The following is a 22,604-nucleotide window of genomic DNA, read 5'->3' as shown; positions in this document are numbered from 1 at the left end:
GCTCCATATATTTATTTTCGGCTGGAAGGATTGCTTGGGAGTTAGAATATTGATATCTCTTCTCTTGTCCTAGTATATCTTGCTTTTTATTGCTTTGAGATTCTAGATTTGACTCGAGTGCTAATGTAATTTATAAAATGCCTGGCCGAAGCAAACAAATATCCGTTCCACTATGTGATTGAATGAGCCTTGACATTTCGTATTCCCCCTATCTGTATGATTTTTGCAATCTATTTAGTCTTCTTCGATTTTTTGCAATACCAGCATTGATTCTGATAAACCGTATATTATCACAATATTTAATTCGACTGCCTTACTAGAGTATCGCATTAAGTTCGTTATTGATGGTATATGCAATTGACATGGCTAGACTCGCAGGTCTCCTTTGTTTTATTTGCCGAAAATATCCGTATGAATAGATAGAGCAGTCATTTTTAATGAAGAAAACGAAAAATACATGCGATACAAACGATTAGATAAGGTAATGCATATCTTATGACTAAGAGATTATAGACGGTATGCATTAATGGTGGAACGCATTGCTAAGTTTCGTTTCAGTTTTATGAAAGTGAAGGAAACATTTTTTTCTCGAAAACCTTCCTTCCGGATTTATTTCCAAGTTGTGAATGTCAAAAGGATTTCGAAAGTTACTTAGATGCGTTCACCGGTTTTACATTATAGAAAGTGAGTTAAATTATATTTGATTATAATAAATGGAAAGAGGTCCAGGTAAATAGAGGATGATTCTTACAATTGAATTCATTGTAATTCGTTTAAAAATTATTGAATTATTAAGAACGTTTCCTTATATCTAGACACAGAGGGACTAATTATGTTTCATTTGTCCAATTCATTTACAAAATTATTCACTTGATTGTTGAGGCTTGCTAAATTAGTTACACAATGGCATTATATGCGGAATGCTTATCAGCGTTTTTTATAGCTTGATAAACCTGACGAAATATTTTGCAGAAATGGTATCGCACTGGAGTCTTTTCGTCTGATGGAAATTTGAATAGTTGTCCGTTGTATACAAGCTATAAACAAAAGATTACATAATCTGATCCGTAAATAATTCAACGCCGGTTCGCTATATATATTCTAATTTTAACTAATAATAAGAACAATATCTTTTTCGTGACCTATTTACGATTTTAGGTATCTTATCTGGAGAAAATTGTGATTAAAGTCTCACTTGGGGTATAAAATATATCTTTGTTGTACCTTTTTTTGATGTCTTTTATATAAAATTTTATTTGCGACATCTCGGATTTGATATGACATCTTGAAACTAAATTTGGCGTTGTATTTTAATATGGAGTAAGGAGTTTGTATTCAAGGTTCTGATAACAGGCTTTGGTATTTCCTTTTTTACTTTGGTTTCATTTAAATGTTAATTTCTTCCAAGTTAACAGGCAAGATAAGTAACGGATTCGAAGCGATTTTGACGAAATAGTGCATGTTATAACTCAAAATGATATCACTACTCTTTGGTCTGCGTTGTACCAAAAAACTTCTTGCTCATAGTGAAACGTTGGCCCCGCCGATTTAATTTGGTGAAAAACCAACTGAAGCTTATCACAAATATTTCGACCGTGGTGCGGCTGCTAGCTTAACAGAGATTAAAGAACTAAACTCTTTATTCTTTATTTTATAATTTATATATAAATTATTTGTATATGTAAGATATACGCGAGAATTGATGATTATAGCAAAGGATATACAATGCATACTCGGGACCAGCGCTCCCAGAATTGTTTCTTGTTGTGTGAAAACAGTTTGCACCTTGTTTTAAGATTCCCTCTTCAGGGTTGTGCATGTGAATCGGCAGAACTATTCTGCCCCTTTGTTGTAGTATACATAGTATAACCATAAGTTCTGTCAGTCAAACAAATCTTTATTTCCACGAAGTAATAAACCAAATCAATCGAAAAGTACACCATTAAAAAAGGGAAACACAGAGCTTTCAAACGGAAAAAAATATTCAAAACGGCCGCCGCTAGCAGCTATAGAGGCCCGAAATCTGTGAGCCCATGCATCGATCGCTTCACGCACGGTATGAAGCGGCATTTCTCGAGCTGCACGCATGATGCTGGCCTTCAAACTCTCCAAATCGGTGTAAGTTCGGTCGCAGGCAGTCTCTTCTAACTTAGTCCAAAGGCTGTAGTTCAGAGGTCTCAAATCTGTGCTGGCTGAGGCCCATTCATCCGCGGTGAGCCGGGAAAATACATCGCTAACCACTGCTGAATTATCTTGCCTTTGCGAGCGGGGGCCAAGTTCTCCTGGAAGCACCATGGCTTTCCAGCGAATAGAGATTCACTCAATGGCTCGACTACATCCTCTAACATCTTTTCGTACACGCTCGCATTGGTTTTGACGCCGGCCTCGCAGAAATGAACATTAGTTACTCCGTGATATGAGACCTTACCATGACAGAAGTCGGATGGTGACGACGTTGGACTCGAGGAGCATTTTCTTCTTCTAAGTACTTCAATCTGGCATCTGGTATTAAGTAATTTTCCCAGGTGCATCAACCTATTTTGCACACGTGCCGCACCGTGTCCCAGAACATGTGTTTAAGTGTCATCACTCTCCTTCCAGAATCTACAGACAGCGTTCGTAGATATCTCTAGCTTCTCCAGGTAATTGTTTAGTCTGCAGTGTCCAGTGATCTGGAGGCTCTTCTTGGTGAAGTTTGATCAATCTTTCCATTTGTCAAGGCATTCCCATACTCATTTGGAATTTACCTGGTAAGACCTAAGTGTCTTAATATGCGCGTGGCTGTCGGTTAGAAAAGCAATATTCTGCCCTCTATAGATCCCTTTGAGGTGGAAGGAGGCACATCTATATTTTCGCCTGGAATATGCTAGTATGCTTACCCATTGCTTCAAAATACGATTTTCTTAAGCCTCTCCTAGTTTTGTTTCAAACCGCTTATCGAAGTCAAACTTCATTGGTATCAATAATTCGGGATTCCGCTTAGAAAGAATATCAATCTTCCTTCGAATTAAGCAGTTCCCTGCCTCACTGTATTGTTATGTAACTCCCTGGCTGCTGGCCGCATAGGTAATCAGTGGTCTTACTATTGTATTGTATATATTCAGTGCAGCATTTCCGGGGTGTATTAAGATTTTTTGACTGCTATGGACCCGTAAGTCATCATAGCCTTTCTATTATAGCTTTCGGACATGTTTTCAACATGCCTCTTCCAGAGTAGTTTTTGGTCTAGTGTGATGCCCAAATATTTGACTTCTGTTACTCGTTCCACCTCCATACCATGGAATCTAATCTAATGACTCTCAGGTGATCGAGCATGCGCTTCCTAGGGAATTATACTGTATTGGCCTTGCCTGGCAATCTAGTTTAAATTCTGCCACATAGGGTAATCCCATATTTGCCCCGACAATGTCATCAGCCATGTTCCACACTAACGGTGACAATATCTCATCTTGTGGACAACCTTCATGACAATAGAATTTGAAAGCGCCAGTGAACAGGTCACTAATCACTTGTGGATGGACAACCTTAGTGCTCGAGTAACAGAATACTGTTAAGTAACCTTTCTGTGGACGACTTCCTCGTAAATGATAATGGATCCGGAGAGGCCTCCAAAAATTGACACTACAGTTGATAAAGAGACGTGCTGGTTGCATTCGGTGTGGTGGTAAATTACCCATCATCTGCGTATACATCCTTGGCCAGAACCGTTGTCTTGTCATGGTCAGTAACCCGTGAGATCCTACATGCATATTCCTTATATGTAAATCGGTCATTAGCAATTTCACGAATTAATGGCCGTGAGGGTAGGAGCACGGAATGCTTGGCTTCAAAAGAAATATTCGATGCTTTTTTCTTGTCTAGAAATATTACAAGTGCTAGAAGATAACTCTTCTTGTTGACTTTTTGATGTTGTTTAAAATGAGTAATATCACTTTTGCTGTTGAATCCTTTGACGCTCCGCATTTTGTTTATAAAACTGTCTTCTCCCTACTTCGACACGACTGGAAAAAACATTTTATTAATTTTCTGTTGGTTTTTGTCTTCTGTCCTGTTCTTCACGTGATATATCAGGAGAACAAGTTTCGTCTTCTTTCTTCTTTCTCTCTTCTTTGCTGTTGTTCAATTTTAAGCTCAGGGATCACAATGATTCTCGTCCATGCAAGAATAATAGTCCATACAACGTGATGCTTGAGAATTTCCTGAGGCTGGTTTCTCTTAACAGAATTATGGCGATTCGACGGCCGGCAAAGGCGGGGGTAGTGAATTTGGGAGTGAAACCAACAGAACACAGTCTGAGAGTCCGTCCACAAATGGAAAGTAGTAAGTAAAGGGGGGCGACCAGCCAGCTTGGTGGAGAGAGGTATCATTGCATGCCACTTCCGCCTTCCGATCACATCGCGGGCGGGTGACAAGCCTGTATGCCGACCAAGTTCTTCGTTTGAAATTGTATATGTCCAGCGTACTTCGATAATATGCCCTAAACAGGTGTCGTCAAAGACGTGGAGCTTTAGAGTGACAAAGGGGGCACTTTCTATGCGCATTAGCCTAGAACAGTCTCAACTTGATTTGGGTTAAGGTAAAGGTTGAGGTAACAACATTTCTAGGTTTTAGACAGGGTAGGGAAAGCGGATCTAGCGATGTTGATATGTTGGGCAACATTCATGAGAACCTTGTTGGTGTTTTGTTGGTGTTCCGTTCAGTCCAACATTATTTGTCTCTCTTTTCAAATCTAGAGTCATTTGGTTCAGATCCATGACCCGGTGAGAGAGCAAACAGATGACATCAGCGTAGTCGAAGTATTTGAGGAAAGATGGACAGGACAGCATGAAAAACGTCATCGATAACAGAAAGAAATAATATCGGTGATAAAATGTAACCCAGGCAGACTCCACTCAAACTCGTCTAATAGTTTACCCTGATGCAACACATGATTAGTGTTAGTATTACTTTGTTTGGAATGCCCCTCTTGCGTAGAGCACGCTAGATACACTCTGTTCACACTATCGAAAGTTTTCCCGAAATCGATGAAGAGCAGGCGAAGGGAAGATCTAAAATCCCCGCACTATTCTGAAATGACCCGTAGGTTGTTGATGTGTTCAACGTAGAAGGGTCTGGAGCGGAAACGAACCTGCTCTCTGTCGATCAAGCTTTCGAGAAGTTCTTTGATGTGTTCCACGATTATTTTAGCTATAATCTTTGCGACGGTAGGGAGCACACAGATACTCCTCTCCCCACTCACAACGTCGTCCTCTTCCTCCACTCTTTGGGAAAGGTCTTCAATTCCCAAAACTTCCATACAAGCAACTGCAGGTGGAGAGACAAATAACTCTTGTGGAAGACCATCAAATCCAGCAGCTTTACCCCGTTTGAGTGCATTGATGGCCGAAATGTTTTATTTTCTCCTTGGAGTTCGTATCCGCATGTTACACTGACTAGCCATTTTATTCACAAAAGGAACCTCATCGTATGTGATACGCTTAAGAACCGTGGTGAAGTCTTCTTTCCATTTCTTCAGTTGTTTTCATCATCGTGGATGAGAAATTGACCGTTAACGTCCTTTAGAGGACCATCGAAAGATTTGCGACTACATGCTATTTCCTTTATGATCTGGTATACAGTTCTAAAATCATTGCCTTCTGCGGCATCTTTTGCTTCCCTGGCCAGTGCAATCATAAATTTCATTTTGTCACTACGCACACTACGTGGAGCTTCCCGGAATTTCGTACGGTATCGGAGTTAGATCGTGTCACACCCGCCATCACTCACAGAGAACAATGGAACCCTCAATCCCTTTCGTTTATCGATCCGCTTTCACGATTCTGCTAGCCAGATTTTATAGCACCCCAGGAAAAATCTTTTTTCGTGGCGGCCCAGTGCTCATCGACATTTTTGGTTTACTTAGTGTATCTGCCATCCGATCTGTAAGATAGCTCTCCCACTGTCAAACGACAGCTAGATCATACCAGCGGTCGATGTTGAATTTAGGGGTTCGCAGTTGTCCATCCTTGCGAGAAGTGGCGAACACAATACGCAAGCGAAGGGAAGCGACCATCAGATGGTGATCCCTTTTGAAACCAGTGCTAGCTTCTTTCTTGATACGCACACCCAGAAGGTAACTCCTACATCTAGTACTTATAGCAAAATGGCCAATCTAATTGCTCGCAAGGTGTCGGTCAGTTGAAACCCAACTACCTTATGGCAAGCTGTGCTCGAATGATGTGCTACCAATGAGGTGGCGATGGAAGCTGAAGAAATCCATAAAACTCCTGCCATTATCGTTACGGTCGCCAAGACCGTATATCCGAGCAAGGTGTTGTCTGAGCCCACCTTGGTATTCAGATCACCCATCACGATCACAATATCACCTTTAGGAAGCCTCTCCTGAATTGCATGCAGGGATAGAGTACGGATAGGTGTACTGGAATTCGGAAGTTAGAAATCGTAACAAAATTTTCGGCAACCAAATGCTTTTATTTCAGAGCATGTTATTGACATGTTATCTGTGAATCACTATCCTCACTAAATATTTGGCTGAGATCACTCACAAATTTTAAAAGGAATTTTCGTCACAATACGTTGAGTTTGTTCAGTATTCGTCGTCTTCTTTTTCTTTAGCCTTTGTCTTGTTCATAAGCGGGGTCGGTTCGTCATGATCGGTAACTTTATCAAAGGCCTGATTTGGATGTAGTCGCGAGGCCTTCAAATCACCAGCCAGCGGATCAAGACACCGTTGTTTCGGCCTGCCTTTTGGTCGTTTACCACCAACTTCATCAATTCTCGTTAGCACGAATTACATGACCCCAAAGTCGAAGACGTTTCTCTCGCAATTTTCCCACGATCGGTGCAACCCCATATCAATCGCGGATATCCTCATTTCGGATGTGATCAAGGCGCGTCACACCACTTGTCCAACGCAACATCTTCGTTTCCATTACCGCAAGACGCCGTTCATTGGCGCAATAAAATAATTTGAATATGGCGGGACGGGCTGGAGGCAACTTATTCATATAGTTTAATCAAAATCTTAGGAATTAAGGAAGTAAATATCATCAGGATAGTGAGAATCATCAGGATAACATCGCCTGGATGACCATATTCCAATAATTACGTTCTCTATATATTCTTTTTTCATTTCTAGATGGTTTCATCCAACCATATCGGGTGTTGAGGCTGAAAATCTTCTTATGGAAAACGGTTTTGACGGTTCGTTTTTGGCACGGTTATCTTCCTCAAGTCCAGGTGCGTTTACATTGTCGGTTCGTCGCGGTCAAGATGTAACACACATAAAGATCCAGAACAATGGTGACTTCTTTGATTTATATGGAGGTGAGTAAATTAGATATTTCTAGAATTGGTGTTAGGAAATTGGGGAATAATGTGTTCCTTGCAACTTATTTTTCAGGTGAAAAGTTTGCCACGCTTCCGGAACTGGTTCAATATTACATGGAAACGGGCGAACTTCGTGAGAAAAATGGACAGGTTATTGAATTGAAGCAACCATTGATATGTGCTGAACCGACAACAGAACGGTGAGTGTTTAAAGTTGTGTTTATGTTGAAATTGATATTTGTAGGGTGTACAGTTGTAATCAATCAAAAGCAAAACCGGAATAAATCATAATTTTTGCTAGAACTACTTCATCAGACTCTAAAGCGAGTTTACTATCCTTTCAGCTAGGAGCGAATATAGAATCTGTACATTTTCTAATCGTCGTTTGTGTTGCCAACTTGAACCTTAAACTTTAATCGGAACATGTTATCGGGGCATACTATATTGAATTTATTTGGTAGGCAGGCTTCTATCAGATTAAACCAATATAATGTAAATCAATCCAAACTGGCAATCAATTTTAGTTGGTAATTTCTCTCGTTTTGTTTTTTTCTTCTGTTACAACGCTATCTCGATCAGAGCAGAGCACTGGGTAGGAGTAACTGATTCTCAAAGTGCTCAAGCAATTATCCGAAATACCATGCCCTGATGAGAAAACAACTCCCGAAATATCGTACATTTCCCGGAATATTGGTGTAAGCTATAGAATGAAAAGATTCCTTCCCTTAAAAATATCTTTTTTTTCCTCTATTTTCAAATAGCCGTAGGAAGTTACTTTTAGCTATTAAATTCAGGAAAGATTCCTCCACTGAAGAAGAAAAAAATGGTTGTGGAAATACTGTATAGGCGGTAATTAAAAAACTTTTTAGCCCTTTAAAGTAAAATAAACAAACAATAACAAAGTTTGGCTTACAAACACTCCACATGTAACGATAAACAGGTTGTCGAGTGTATAAAATGTGTTGATTCGCATTTCATGTTAAATTGCCCTTTCTTTTACCATGATTCATGGATAGGCTTGAATTCCATAGCTTCTTATGAAATCTTGAATTTATTATTTTAGCAATGCAAATGAGCAAAGTTAATTGAACGTATCATTTTAAATTGCATGCAAGGGCACGCTCTATGTTAACCCGTGAAGCAAGGTAATTTATCATCTTCTATTTGACAAATGGCGATGAAATGAAACAGGATTCATATGTGGCGGGCACTCAATTTTATGAACAATAGACTTTTTGACAACCGCTTTAATACACGAGACTAATAATCTGTGTTTAGTTCAACTAAGTGGTTGGATCATCATCATATATCAGTTTACATCTACGCATTAACAATCATTTCAAATCCCTTAGAAATATGAATAATGCTGTGTCTGGGTCGATTTCAAAAAGTATAATCATAGTAGCAGAAACTATAGAAACGAACTTTAACACTGGGTAATAAACGGGACAAAGGCTGAAGAAAAAGAAGATTAAACGTGAGGGGATGCATTGTTCGTAGAATCATTAGAATCTAAATAAATCATCTTTATTTCGAGAACCTCCCACTTGTGAATTCCAATTGTTTGTTGTTTCCGTTATCTTTTTCGAAAGAACCATATCACGCTTGACATGAAGTTATTGCATATGTCCAAGTAACAGCTACATCAGGTAGCAGTACATCTCCTGGAGATAGCAATTTAATTTTGGGATGCTTTGTATGACATAAAAACTATGCCAAGAAAAGAACATTCAATGGGGGGTATTTTCTAATAAACCCGTCGTAAGCATGTTTATGTTCACTTAAAAGCCCACAATAAATGAAAAGAAAACAGCTTATTGTCTGCGCATATGTATTTTCTGAAAGATTTTGGAGCATTTGACTCTCAGAAAATCGATAAACCCTTCGGTTTTTTATGGTCAGCATTCATGGTTAGCGAAGCTTATTCTCTCTAAATTATTCGATGGTAGTCGTCGCCCTTATTTTCAGCTTGAAAATTTTGTTGAGAAGACGAGGAAAATCTGTCGGTTTAAGTTTGATTTGAAATCTTATGATGAGATGGATTGATTTTTGTTACTAACATCTACTGGTGCTCAGAGGTGGTGGTGAGGAAGACCAAGTGACCGAGGAGAACCTCCATAGTAGTGGCACCGGGAGACGCTGTACTGACTTTGGTTTGCCGGCCGTGATGTAGTAGGCGAATGCTCCAAAGGCCTAATCAGGGCTATCAGACCCGAGTCTGCACGGGGACTCATCTGAAGTGGCAAATTGGTCACGAAACCTTACCAGGGGTATACTGGTACCATGGGAACCGGAATAGCTCCTGGACTCTCATACTTCGGGTGAACTCCCGTTGTATGTGAGTACAGCTCGGTTATTTGCGGTAGACCCCCTAGTGGAAGTTTTATGGGGGTTGTGGTTATGCACAAGCAAGAAGAGACCTTCGGGCCTCGGCGTGGTGTTGCGTTTCAACACGGGTGCTGCCCAGAGATTTAGGTACGTCTTGCATCCACCAGTATGAATGCTAAGCCATGCACTTAGACTGGTACCGTTGTTGCTTGTCTCAGTGGGGCTCTGATAGTGGTCACAAAATCAATCCGTGTCTTAAGAAGACCGTTGGATTAAGTCGCAAGACAGGTGCTCACGTAAAACCCTCAAGGACTTAACTAACATCTACAGAACACACTGGAGATAAGAGTTAAACAAATTTAACCCTTATGACAGATCTTACATCAGTGTCTTTATGATAAAGTCCTGTTTTAGTTATTTTTTCTTTTTCTTTTGCTTCCTTGTAATGTCAGTAACACATTTTTAAATGATTTATTTCTCTATTGCCGGTGCAGTTTTTCTAGATGTGTTTGTGTGTGTATGCGGTGTGGAAGAGGTATATCTTCTGAGCACTGAAATCCCAGTGGTCCATTCTACTCGATCGCCCTGTTTAACGGAATTTCCAAGATTCGTTTATGTATGACAGGATTTCCATTAGTGGAGGTGATGCTACCCGCTGCAGCTGGAGAACATCAGCAGCAAAAATGTGATGTTCGATGCGTCCACAGGCGCCCTCATTATCGTATCATTTTGGAGAACCAGTACTCTAAACATGAATCAACAGTGAATTATAGGCAGTCAGAATGCCCATCACACTTTTGCAAGTCCTCTTGCTTTTTAACAGGATAAACTTTCATCACCATCATCAACGGCGCAACAACCGGTATCCGATCTAGGATTCCCTTAATAAGGAAGTGCAGACATCTCGGTTTTGCGTCGAGGTCCACCAATTCGGTATCCCTAAAAGCTGTCTGGCGTCCTGACATAAGCCATCACTCCATCTCAGGCAGGGTCTGCCTCGTCTTGTCTTCCTACCATAGATATTACCCTTATAGACTTTCCGGGCTGGATCATCATCCATACGGATTAAGTGACCCGCCCACCGTAACCTATTGAATCGGATTTTATCCACAACCAGACAGTCATGATATCGCTCATAGATTTCGTCGTTATGTAGGCTACGTACGGAAAACTTTGTAGTGCGTTTAATAGGTTTTGACAAGAAAAGTTTAGTGTGTCTAGTAGCATTAAGTTTTTGATAGCAGCATTAGCCAATGCTATTGACACTCCAATTGCTGGTTCCGGTCTGAACATGGAAGAAATTGAACCCTATTTTGCTAAGGCATTCGAAATTTCATTTCACTCTACACTAAAGTGGCAAGGTACCCAGAATAGTTCCACCTTATTGAATCTAGAAATAGAGTTCAATCGGTTTCAACATTGCTGAACGATTTTTTCTCATCCAAAGACTATTCAATGCTGACTATCGGCGCAGATTGTGATGCGCTCGTCAATCATCCAGGTTTGTTGTCCTTAGGATCGCACCAGGTGAGCCTGAAAGACCGTTGCATATTGTCCAAAGTGAAAAACCCACTTCTTGTTTTTATTCGAAAGGTAGACTACAGCTCCAGAACCTTGTACTGTTTTCGAGGCATCGGTGTAGCAAACAGTAAACTTCAGTATCTTCTGGTTCATCCCAGTTCTATGTTTCAGGATAACTTCATATCTTCTTTCAAACAGATATATGGGGACCCGAGAGTTGGGGAGTCTCCTAATAACTCTTCCAGTGCCCTGTATCCCTCACATCCTTTGTTTCCCCACAGATCTAAACGAATTAGTCTATAAGTTGCTCTCATTGTAGTTCTCTTTATAGATAAATCCAAGGGCTGCAAATTGAGTAATGCATTTGGAGTTGCACCGGATGTCGTGCTCATGACACCGGTAGTACCCAGACATTTCTTTGCAGTGTTGCTAGCTTACAGTGCAAGCTCTTTTGTTTCACCTTAACCCACCACACTACAGATGTATAAGCGAACATTGGCCTAATGATAGCAATATAGATCCACACTGCTACCTGAGGCCTTAGTTCCCATATCAAGACAAAGGTCCGCCTGCACAGCCCATAAGTTGTGAGAGCTGGACTCATCTTTACCTGTTTGCTGAAAAGAAGCTTCTTATCTATTAGGTTGTTGCAAATGAAATGTCGGATATTTGAGTAAAATTTCAAAAAACTATAACTTTTATGAAAATTAATTTTATTAGTCAAAATAAGAACCAGCAGCTTCAATGCACTTCTCCCAACGAGATACAAGGGCATTTATTCCAGTTTCGTAAAAGTCTGGGTTTCTAGAGCTAAGAAATTCTTCAAAGGCACTTTTGACAGCTACTTCATTGCTGAATTGTTTCCCCGCCAAAAAGTGATCCAAATGCTTAAAAAAGTGGTAGTCGGTTGGCGAGAGGTCGGGTGAATATGGTGGATGAGGAAGAGTCTCATATCGTAATCCATTTAATTTTTGGACCGTCATTCTGGAAACATGAGGTCGGGCGTTATCATGGAACAGTATCACTCCATCTCTGTTGACCAATCTAGGCCGCTGAACACGTAATTTCTCGTGCATTTCATCAAGTTGGGCACAATATTTCTCTGCATTAATTGTTTCACCACGCTCCAAAGACGAATAATGAATAATTCCAGATGCAGACCACCAAACAGTTTTGGCATGTGTTGTGGAGGCTGATCGGCATCTAGCCATTGCGCTGATCTGCGACGGTTGTCGTACAATATCCACTTTTCATCGCATGTCACTATTCTGCGCAAAAAGGGATTGTTCCTGTTGCGGTTGAGTAGAGAACTGGATATTTCCATTCGCAGCGCCATGTTTTGCTCGTTGAGTTCATGCGGAACCCACTTATCAAGCTTCTTCACCTTTCCAAGCTGTTGTAAGTGCCGAGATACTGTCGAATAGTGTACGCCTATTTTCTCTGCAATGTCACGAATCGATGATCGGGGATCAGATTCCACTATCAAACGCAACTCGTCGTTGTCGATCGATGGTCCTGGGTGTCCACGAGGTTCACTTTGGAAGGTCATGTCGCCTGATCGGAATTTTTCGAACCACCGCTGTGTCGTTCGTTCGTTTGCTGCGTCAGCTCCAAATGCTCTGCAAATGTTTCTGGTTGCCTCCGCTGCGTTGTGACCAAGTTTAAATTCATATAGAAAAAGTAGACGTTTTTGACCCCCTTCCATGCTTTTTTCTTTGAGTTTTACTTGGAACTTCAATGACGATTGAAACTGAAATGACTCCTTGATCGAACGAACGACTATTTATACTCAATTATCCCATACCACCAGAGTCACCTTGCGGCAGTTTTAAACATTAAAATCATAACTAACTTCACTTCATTGAAAAATCCGACATTTCATTTGCAACAACCTAATAGAATAACCCAAAGCTATTTCACTTTTTCGGATAGTTGAAGGGTTATACCCCTCATTTCTGAAAGGCAAAGACCATTGTGGTTTTATTTGGATTTACTGAAAGTCCATGCCTGGGTCACCAACTGTCAAATCAACAGCGCGTTGTATATTTCTACACATTGTAGCGAGATCTGAACCTACAACTAACATAGCCACGTCATATCCATAAGCTTGCGTGTGTATTGGTCGATTTTCCAATTCAGATAGTAATGAGTCGATCAACATATTCCACAGAAGCGACATTAGCAGACATCCTTGGGGCAGCCTTTCGTAGCTTCTCTTGCCAGGTAGCGAACAACACTGAAATAAATACTCATATTTCCCAGCCTGAAGACTACCTCAATCTGTGTTAAGAGGTAGGCACGTAGCCCAGAGCAAGACATCCGCGCAGAATGTTTCTGAGAAGTTGCTCTAAGTGCTCGGTATCCCCTTTAGCATCGCTGGTTATATGCCATCAATGCCAGGTGCTTTGAAGTGATCAAAGGAAAGTATTGTAGCTTACGCTTTTCAAGGTTTTGTTTGAAACAAAGCCTTATTAAAATCGATTCAATGTCTGTCTGTCCCTTTGTGCTGTTTGGCTGTGTGTCACGAAACGGCTAAACTGTTTGTCACGCAATTTAGGTGAGAACATGTGGTCTGTGTATCCCTTTACGTGCAGCGAGTGGCGTCATTTTGTGTTGGGTTGGTTCCCCATATATGCGAAAGGGGGGCGTAATTTTTTTTCACCGAATAAAGTCAGCCGAAACTCCAAGCTTCCGGTATTCCGCAGTGTTCTAATTCTCCTTGCAGCACTGTACAGACTCAACTCTGGAGCTCGTGAAAGTTCCATCTGGTTTTCCAAAAGAGTCCAACTTGGCCGATTTATCCCTTTTGAAGACTCTACACAGACTTGAAGTATCTCTTTCGTTTTCCAGTTCCACAAAGTATAATTTAAAGAAGTCTCGCTTGGAACATTTTACCAGCCTTTTATATTGACACTGTGAGTTCCGGAAGTTTAACTAGTCTTCCTTCTTATTGCCTTTACAAACACGATTCAGAAGTCATCTGGTCCATTTTCTAAGTTTCTGCAGTTCTCGAGTCCATCAGGGAACCGTTCTACTGCTTTTTCCCCGGGAAATAGAACAACACTCTTCAAAACACTCTAAAAGTGTGCGATTTATAGTTTCCAATTGATATCTATCCCCAAAGAAGTTCTTAGTCGTCTAGGCAGCTCCTGTTTGTTGCTAACAAGTTCATTGAAGTTTATTCAGTCCTTTTTGCCAGGCTTTGTATTATAATCTGTTCACCTGTAATAGACTAAATTTTAAGTAACGGTAACGGACAGTAAGACAGTACTTCGACTTCGATGTTCAGAGCAATTTTCGTAAGTGAATCCTCGTTAGCGCGAATAACATGAATATGATCGGGGCAACCCCATATTGGTCGCAGATATCCTCATTTCGAATGTGATATAGGTGTTTCACTCCACTAGTCCGACACAGCATCAGCGACGTCTCCATTATCGCATTCAGAACCATAGAAGGCGGACGACATTACGGCAAATTTTAGATTTGAGATGATACGTTGATCATAAAGAACACTACTTGTGAAATGGGGGTTGTATTAATACGTGAGGCAATATCCACTGGCTGATAGCATTGAGCCGAAAAATTTAAATCACTGAGTTCTGGTCAGGTTACTGCCACTGACAGTTTCATGGGAATCGAGCCCGTATTGCATGAGGCGTTCATAATTCCATTTGTGGACAAGTTTAACAGTGTCCATAACAAGAACAAAGAGGAGTGGTGATGGGACGCTTCCTTGATGAATACCCGACAGACACACGAATTGGTTTTTATATGCCCGCCACACTTCGAACTTTACTTTTCAGATCGTGGTAGAGCAATTGAACCCAGCGCGCGTGTTCTTTTGGCACTAGGTGTTGTCGTAGAGCATACCAGAAGAGTTCGTATGGCACACGGTCAAACGCTTTTTCCAGATCCAGAAATGCGATGTAAAGCGGGTGGTGCTTCTCACGGTGTTTCTCCATGAGTAACCATGCAGCTTGTATTGCGTTAGTAGTTCCGCAGTTGTTGACAGTTGACGGTTATTTGAACGATTTCGCGAATACGGTTGTCAAGAATGCCTTCAAAAATCTTCATGATATGGGACAGCAGCTGGATCGGACGGTAATTTGAACATTCTGCTGTGTTACTTTCTTACCAGTTAGATGTTATTCACCTTTCTGAGTAACGCGATTGAAGAATATGGAATATACAAGGTATATCAAAAGTTCGCAGAATGGAAATGAAAATGGGGATTTATAATGGTAAAAATTACTTTATTTTTCTGGGTGATCTCCCATAACTTCGATACAATTATTCCAACGATTCTCTACTTTAAGGACTGGTTTTCTGGAAGTTCGCAAAATATCCGTTTATGCCAGCTATTACCTCCCCATTTGATGGAAATCGATATTCATGTAGGAATTTGTTTAGGTGTGGAAACAAGCAGAATTCAGAGAGAACTAAATTTGGCGAATAGGCTAAATGTTGCAACAATTCGTATTTTAATTCCGTGATTTTGGCTATAGTTTTGCGAGCTGTGGGAGCAGATGCATTGTCTTGTTACAAAATTACTTTTTTTGCAAACCAGGCCTTTTCTCATGAATTTTGATATCCAGCTGGTCCAAAAGGATACAGTAACAATCTTAGTTTATTGTTTTATCAATTTGGCGCTAATCCACTAACAACATGTCTTTAGCATCCTGAAACGTTGACGCTAACATCTTTTTAGCTGATTTTTGCTCACGAACTTAGCCACTTTTTTATTTTTCTTAAAACACTGCGAATATTGCTGAAAAAGTCGCGTTGCGATGCGTTTTTGTTTCATCTTTAAGAAATGCGGCATCCATTGCGCGTCCAGCTTTCTGAAACGCAAATTTCCCTTAAGATATGGTTTACACTGCCCACTAAGATGCCTACGGCCTTCAATGATTCTTCCTGTGTCGCTCGACGATTTTCCAAAACCATGTCCTGTATTTTTTTATATTTTCTGAATTTGATGCACTTTTTGACTCAGAATGACTTGTAAACAAAAACAGAATTGGCAGATGGAGTTGAAATTCAGTGAATGTTTTAATGATATATGGAATGTCAAAATGTGATCATAACCCTAGTTTTAATATCAACGGATAGATAGCGTTCCGTGAACTTTTTGATGTACCTAATAGTCTGTAGTTTACGTTCACAATACAGGGAGAAAGGTGTTGGCGAAGGTTTGGAGATTTCCACTAACAGTGGCGGTCAGTGTTCATGTATAGCTCCCATTTAGTAGCATAGAACACTGTCATGAAATACTTTCAACTTTCGCGAAGGCCAATCTAGCACTGTTAATTCGTCGGGTAACATTGAGCTCGGTGCTACTCTTGTCAGAAGTACAGTAGACACAATAAACAAATTGAAACCAGAGAACTATGTTCTGTCCATCCATGGAGGTTGGAAGATTGGGGTGACTCGTCAGATTGAATGCCTTGCTTTTATTCGTATTCATTTTGAGTTTGTCTCTACTGGTCTTTTTATCTAAATTTAGATCCATTTGACCAAGACCGATGTCGCGGGGAAAGAATAAGCTGATTTCAACATCGTTATGGATATATTTGGGGAATGATGTCATGACCCACTGAGTATCTCCATTTTGGTTAATGTAACATAACATAAAGAACCTTGCTGGTTATAAGAAGAAATAGTTTGACTGACAAAATGCATACTCGTACCAAGGTTTGTTTTTTTGGCTCGTTTTTCTCTGTGTACATTACAAATGACGCCCTACATAGAGCAATCAGGAAGTGTACCAAACTTCACACACGCGAAAGATGAGAATTGAGACATCAAGCAGCTGACCTATCCTCTCGAACTGTAAAATGATGAGAAAACAAGTGTAAACAGGTGTTTCGGTTGAGCAAAATTCGGGGGCGGGTAGACTTGTGTGTGAGCACTCAGATGGTGTTGGCCCATTGTACTCGCCACCCCCGTCTAACGGAATATTCTGGATTTGTTAGCGTATCGCAGGATTTCCATGTGGATGTGATGCTACCCGTCGCAACTGGAGAACACCAGCACCAAAGATTTGATGCCTGATGCGTCCATAGGCGGGGTATTCAAGTAGGAAATGTTCCGTGGATTCCGCTTCCTCATTACAGGAGGGGCACGTATCATCTTGAGTAATTCCTATTCTGAACATATGCCCAGCTAGTGAATTATGGCCTGTCAGAATGCCCACAATACATTTGCAAGTCCATCTGCTTTTCGGTACGCATGTTCGGTTCTGGCAGGAAAACGGGTAGAATTGAGTTGTTAAAATTCGCCGCTCTTGAATCATAGTTTTGCGCATTCCTTAGATTTTTAAAAGCATATGTCTAGACGACATATCATAAGTAGGAACAAACGTGCTTTGGATGAAGCTTTGGTCCAGATTGCGTTATAACATCTACGACTACATATCAACCAATGCGATTAATTTTGTAGGGGGGGGGGGCGGAAGGAGGATCAGCATGGACAACAGTAGGAAAAAATATTTCCGGAGATATCACAGCTGATAAGCAAATGGACGAAGTCATCTATACTCGGCTGTTGAGAGCCAACAGAGCCTGCGTCGGTCTACCAACATCGCATTGGATGAAAAGCAAGACTATCATCTTCTTAGTCGTCATGCATTCTTCTGAATTTTGGATCATAAGCAAAGAAAATTGTGAACTCCTGGCCGCATTCAAGGGGGAGATCCTCTGAAAATCTTCAATCTTTGACATGACATTTTAACGATTTATACTGTGACTTCTGCGATTGGCCAATGAATGTAGAATACCTACATATAAGTAACGAACTGGCAATCTTGACGCGGAACTCGGGCGTCTGGAATTTCCGATTAAGTATCGATTCAGATCGGACATCGGATGTCGTGCGGCTGATAATGACGATAATGGGGAACACACGATTACTATCCTTTCTCCCAGATTTTATCTCGTTGCTCCCTCTCTCCAACAAAACGCATATAAACTCCCTCCTTTTTAAGGTTTTGTTAAACCTTATTAAAATCGGTTCAATGTCTGTCTGTCTGTCTGTCGTGAGTGATATCCTTCTACGTTGAGATTTAAGGAGGGGGGGGGGGGGGGGTGGTCCCCATACATGTAAAAGGGGGATGTTAAATTTTTTTTCACCGAATATAATATATGTGGGGTATCCAATGTAAGGTCTCGATTAGTAGCCGGTCTTAGTTTCGACATTTGTTAGCAAGGAGGGGAGTGGGAGGGGTGGAAAGAGATGATTTTTTTAACGGACCCATTATCAGAATCTACCCAACAAAAAATCTGAAAAAAAATATGAAGCTACATCTATGTGGTGCCCAGGCCTCAAAATACTCTCCATATCGATATCTGCTAAAATTAAGTTAATAATAGTATATTACCATATTTTTAGGGAAATTGAGTAGATACACCCTTTAGTTTATCCTGGATTTATAAAAGTTTGTAGTAGTATAGAATACAATATGAAACATTTTATCCCCAAGTTTGATCAAAATCATACTATCGCTAACAAAGTTACAGTAGCTCAAAGTTGACTTCACCGTGTAAATTTACTGCAACTAAATATCAATGTCACACTAAAGTGAGTAGTCTGACATGCTAAATGCATATACATAACGGGCTACGTACAAGTAGGATAGCTCTGCACTCAGATATACTCACAGAAGAAGCAAACAAAACCTTTCATACCTGAAGCGCTGAGCTTCCGGTTTCCCGACTTGTTTATAAGACTAGTCTCACTAACCTCAAATTTAACTCAGCTGGTAAGTGTGGGGTTATTAATGACCGATTTGGTATCACTTTTTAGGGCTTTGCGTAAAAACAGAACCTTATTAAAATTGGTTTTCTGTCTGTAAGTTTTTCTATCACTCGGAGTTTTCTTGGAAACGGCTGTGGACTGTGAAATTCCACGAATATAGTGAAACAAGAAAAAAGGATTGTTTTCCCGACGGTTTAGCAGCTATCACCGATGTCAATAAGCGCTGTCAAATAAAGTTCTTTGAGTTCATAAAGAATCCAAATATCGCGCTTATTTGCGTATCCAAGCTTCGTTAGGTGCAAGTAAACACTTTTTACTAACCTTTAATGTTTCTGTAATATGTCGTGTAGTGTAATGGGACTGTGATTTGTTGACTTCAATATTTCCATTTCGGTGTCCGGATCGCTCAAGTTGTTAGAGCGCTTGGCTGTCGCAGCGAAAGGTCGCAGTTCAAATCTCACTGGTAGCAGAGGGATTTGTTATCGTGACTGGATCTCGGATACCAGTCAATCAGCTGTGAATGAGTACCTGAGTCAAATCAGGGTAGTAATCTCGGGCGATCGCAATGCTAACCACATTGCCTCCTACAGTGTACTGTAGTGTACCGTTATGCTCTTGAATGAAGAGCTTTAATACACTTCAGGGCCCTGATCCAATATAAATTTTTGTGTGAATGCTTTCGTACGGCGTACGGTACGCCACTGGACTACCAACCCTTCGTTAGAGAGCTAGCCTGGAACCGTTTGACATATTACTTCGGCATAGAACAAAGCAAACGGCGTTGTACTCATTAAAAGGCGCGGCATGCTATATGCTGTAGGACCCCCAATGTTTGCCATCAGTCGACTTAAGGGCGAAACTCCAGCTGGAACACCCTGCTCAAAAAAAAAGCTTATATTTTAATCCAGCGTCAATCGAAGATGCATAGCCGTTGGTTTTGACTTGATCGTCAACCTACTGATCCAACTTCCAACTTAGTCAGGATGATTACTTTTTTTCCAGCGCAAGGCTGAAGCTATCAATAGTCATCCATCCGCTTACCCAACGCATCAATATATCAAGTTTGCTGTGCGCCAACAAGTGTCGCAACATCATCTGATAACTGACCAGGCGCGACACTTCTGACGGAAGCGTTTCAGAGGTCTGGCCCCAGGATAGATACCTGTGCTACCTCTGACGGGAACTCCTTCATTTTGACCCTCTAGCATCTCTTAGAGCAGGGAGCAATTTCCCAGATAATCTCTCAATATCCGTAAGAGATAGCCCGGCACCTGGAATGCCTAGAATATCTTTCCATCTTTCGGAATTGAAGGCGTTTCTGACGTCAAGCGTTACGAGGAATACCACCCGTCGCGCTTAGTGGCTGTGTGCCTCTGCTTGATGAACCGCATTTACTGAGTATCTCCCTGCTAGTTTAGGTGCTATGCCAAGCGGCTGAGTTTATGATACTTCTTTCGGAGTTTTGCAATTTCCGCTGAAGGTTTCCCAGGCGCTGCTCTTCTGAGCAGGTTTATAATTGAATTTACCTCAGAGACGACGCCATACTTCATACGCTGTTTCCTGATTTTCTTAGAGCGAAGACGAAGATACCGTGGAACGGTTTTTCTCAATGAGTAATCGGCACGCTCCCACCCTTTAGGAGATCTCTCCCCCCATTTCTTCAACCTATGTAGACCTATCTGACCTTTTAATCCATACAAATTATAAGTTTGAATTCAGAAAAGACTAGAATTTTCATTTTAGGATGGAAGAGTCTACCTTTTCCCATTCGTCTCGCATTTAGACGATTAGCCGACCCTGCTACCGAACGGGACCAAGGTTAAAAAAGAGAAGAAGTCGGGTATCTTGTCTGTTTGAACCATTTTTTAGATTTTATTTATTAGAAAGTCATATCTTTTGCAGTTTCCAATAACATCTGTAGTCATGCCTATTAGTGAAACATATCGTCATTATTTTACTCAGAGCCTTATGTCTTATAAAATGTATAATTATTGATCTTCATCTACTTTACATTCTTGTAGCTATTACTAGATTTAACATTGATTACTGAATAAGACCAATACGAATATGAACTCAAAATCGTGACAAAGACAAGTTGTTGATTAATTCACTACAAGTTAGTTTTCATCCAACTGGCAAATGTCGGCCTGAGTTCTACTTGTAAACGACTTTCATCTAGAGTATTTAATGTGAGGTTCTGCACGGAGAGTAAAGTATGATGTTAGTCTCAATTTGAGATTTTAATTAATTCATTCGGTTTCGATTTTATTGCCGGCACGTTAATGATTGATTATCGTCGTACATATCGGATACTGAATGAGGTGGAACCGAGTAGAAAAAGGCAGACTGCTAGAAATAATTGTTGAAATGTATTCGTTATTGTCATTTTGCAAGCGCACCAAAAATGAAGAAGTCACTTTTAAATATTCATCAAGTTCCCTATATGGATTTGGAGACATGCGGTTTTGCTGAAGATAGAATTTTGATGATTTTCATTGTGGTTGCTATGTATATGCTATTAAATTTATTTAGCGTCAAGTTGTCGTCGGTGCTTCTTTTTGTCTGGCTGTGAGGCTTTTTTTAATATAATGAGATAAAATGAAGTACTCAGTTGACGAGATAATTATCGATGATGGAATTTATCAAAGACATTTGCGTTGGATAGTTTGAAAGTATGCAAGATGATGATAGTGGTTTTCTTGCGCCAAAGATTTTTATATTTCATAGGATCAGAAGTTTGACCCATGGTGTTAATTTATCGAGTTGGACTATAAAAAGATAAAAAACCAATTACATGTCGTCCTTGAAGCTAGAGGAAATAGAATTATCAACTTTGCCTTAAAAACTATTATCGAGAAAAAAATATACTGAGAATTCAACCGGTCATCGTTTTAGTATTATCACATTCGCCAGTCCAAGAATATTGGCACATAATCCGGCTTTTCCAAAAAATCTAGAAAATATTTAATATTTGCGTTGTAGATTGTTCTTTGGAAATGAGTGCACGTCAAGGAAGGGACTGCCCTTTTACCGAATTCGAAAAGAATGTCCCTTACCAATAAATTTTTGTTTGTTTGTGAAGGTTAAGAGCAATCAGTCCGAGTGTCCTCCTGGGATATCCTTTTTGAGAAATAGGAGTACTGACATTTACTAGAGGAAGACCAGAATATAAAGCAATGTTAAAGGGTCTTTCTAATAGAAAAGTCGAAAACTATGGTAGACACTTTTAATTGAGTTAAACTAGAAGGTAAAGTGAATAAAAAATTTGGATATTTTGGTTGCAGAATTTTGACAACTTTAGACTAGGGGTAAAATCGCGAATACTTGTAGCTGGAGAGATAGAAGAAATTTTTGTTTTGGTCAGCTTAGGCCAAAAATATTAGTTGGTTTTTTCCTGTGAATATAATTCGCAACCATGACGTGTTTTCTGGATTAATATAAGGAAATGAACAACTGCTAACCATTTTGGTCACGACTTTGCAAGGGTACCATAGTCGTGTGCATATTTTTTTTTAATAAAATAACGTCATAGATTTGCGAGTAGAAGATCTTCTAAGAGATACATAGGAAGAAACAGCAAAAATGATTAGGAGGAATTTTGCTCTATTAAATTCAAAAAAGAAACAAGTCAACTAAGTGAAACTAATGAACTTGTATGTTGGTATATTAGT

General features: G+C 40.2%; 1 protein-coding gene across 1 annotated transcript in view; it reads left to right on the top strand.

The window, feature by feature from the left end:
- Positions 1-564: 564 nt before the first annotated feature.
- Positions 565-22,604, top strand: part of LOC119655722 (tyrosine-protein phosphatase corkscrew) — a 146,844-nt gene continuing 124,804 nt past the window's right edge. The window contains exons 1-3 of the mRNA XM_038061755.1: positions 565-684; positions 7,139-7,326; positions 7,403-7,529. Of these exons, the coding sequence (XP_037917683.1) occupies positions 656-684; positions 7,139-7,326; positions 7,403-7,529 (344 nt within the window). The 5' untranslated portion in view covers positions 565-655. The remainder of the gene's footprint in view (positions 685-7,138; positions 7,327-7,402; positions 7,530-22,604) is intronic.

The sequence above is a fragment of the Hermetia illucens genome, chromosome 4 (assembly GCF_905115235.1).
Source record: "Hermetia illucens chromosome 4, iHerIll2.2.curated.20191125, whole genome shotgun sequence".
Taxonomy (NCBI): Eukaryota; Metazoa; Arthropoda; class Insecta; order Diptera; family Stratiomyidae; genus Hermetia; species Hermetia illucens.
This window is presented reverse-complemented; position numbering and strand designations above follow the sequence as displayed.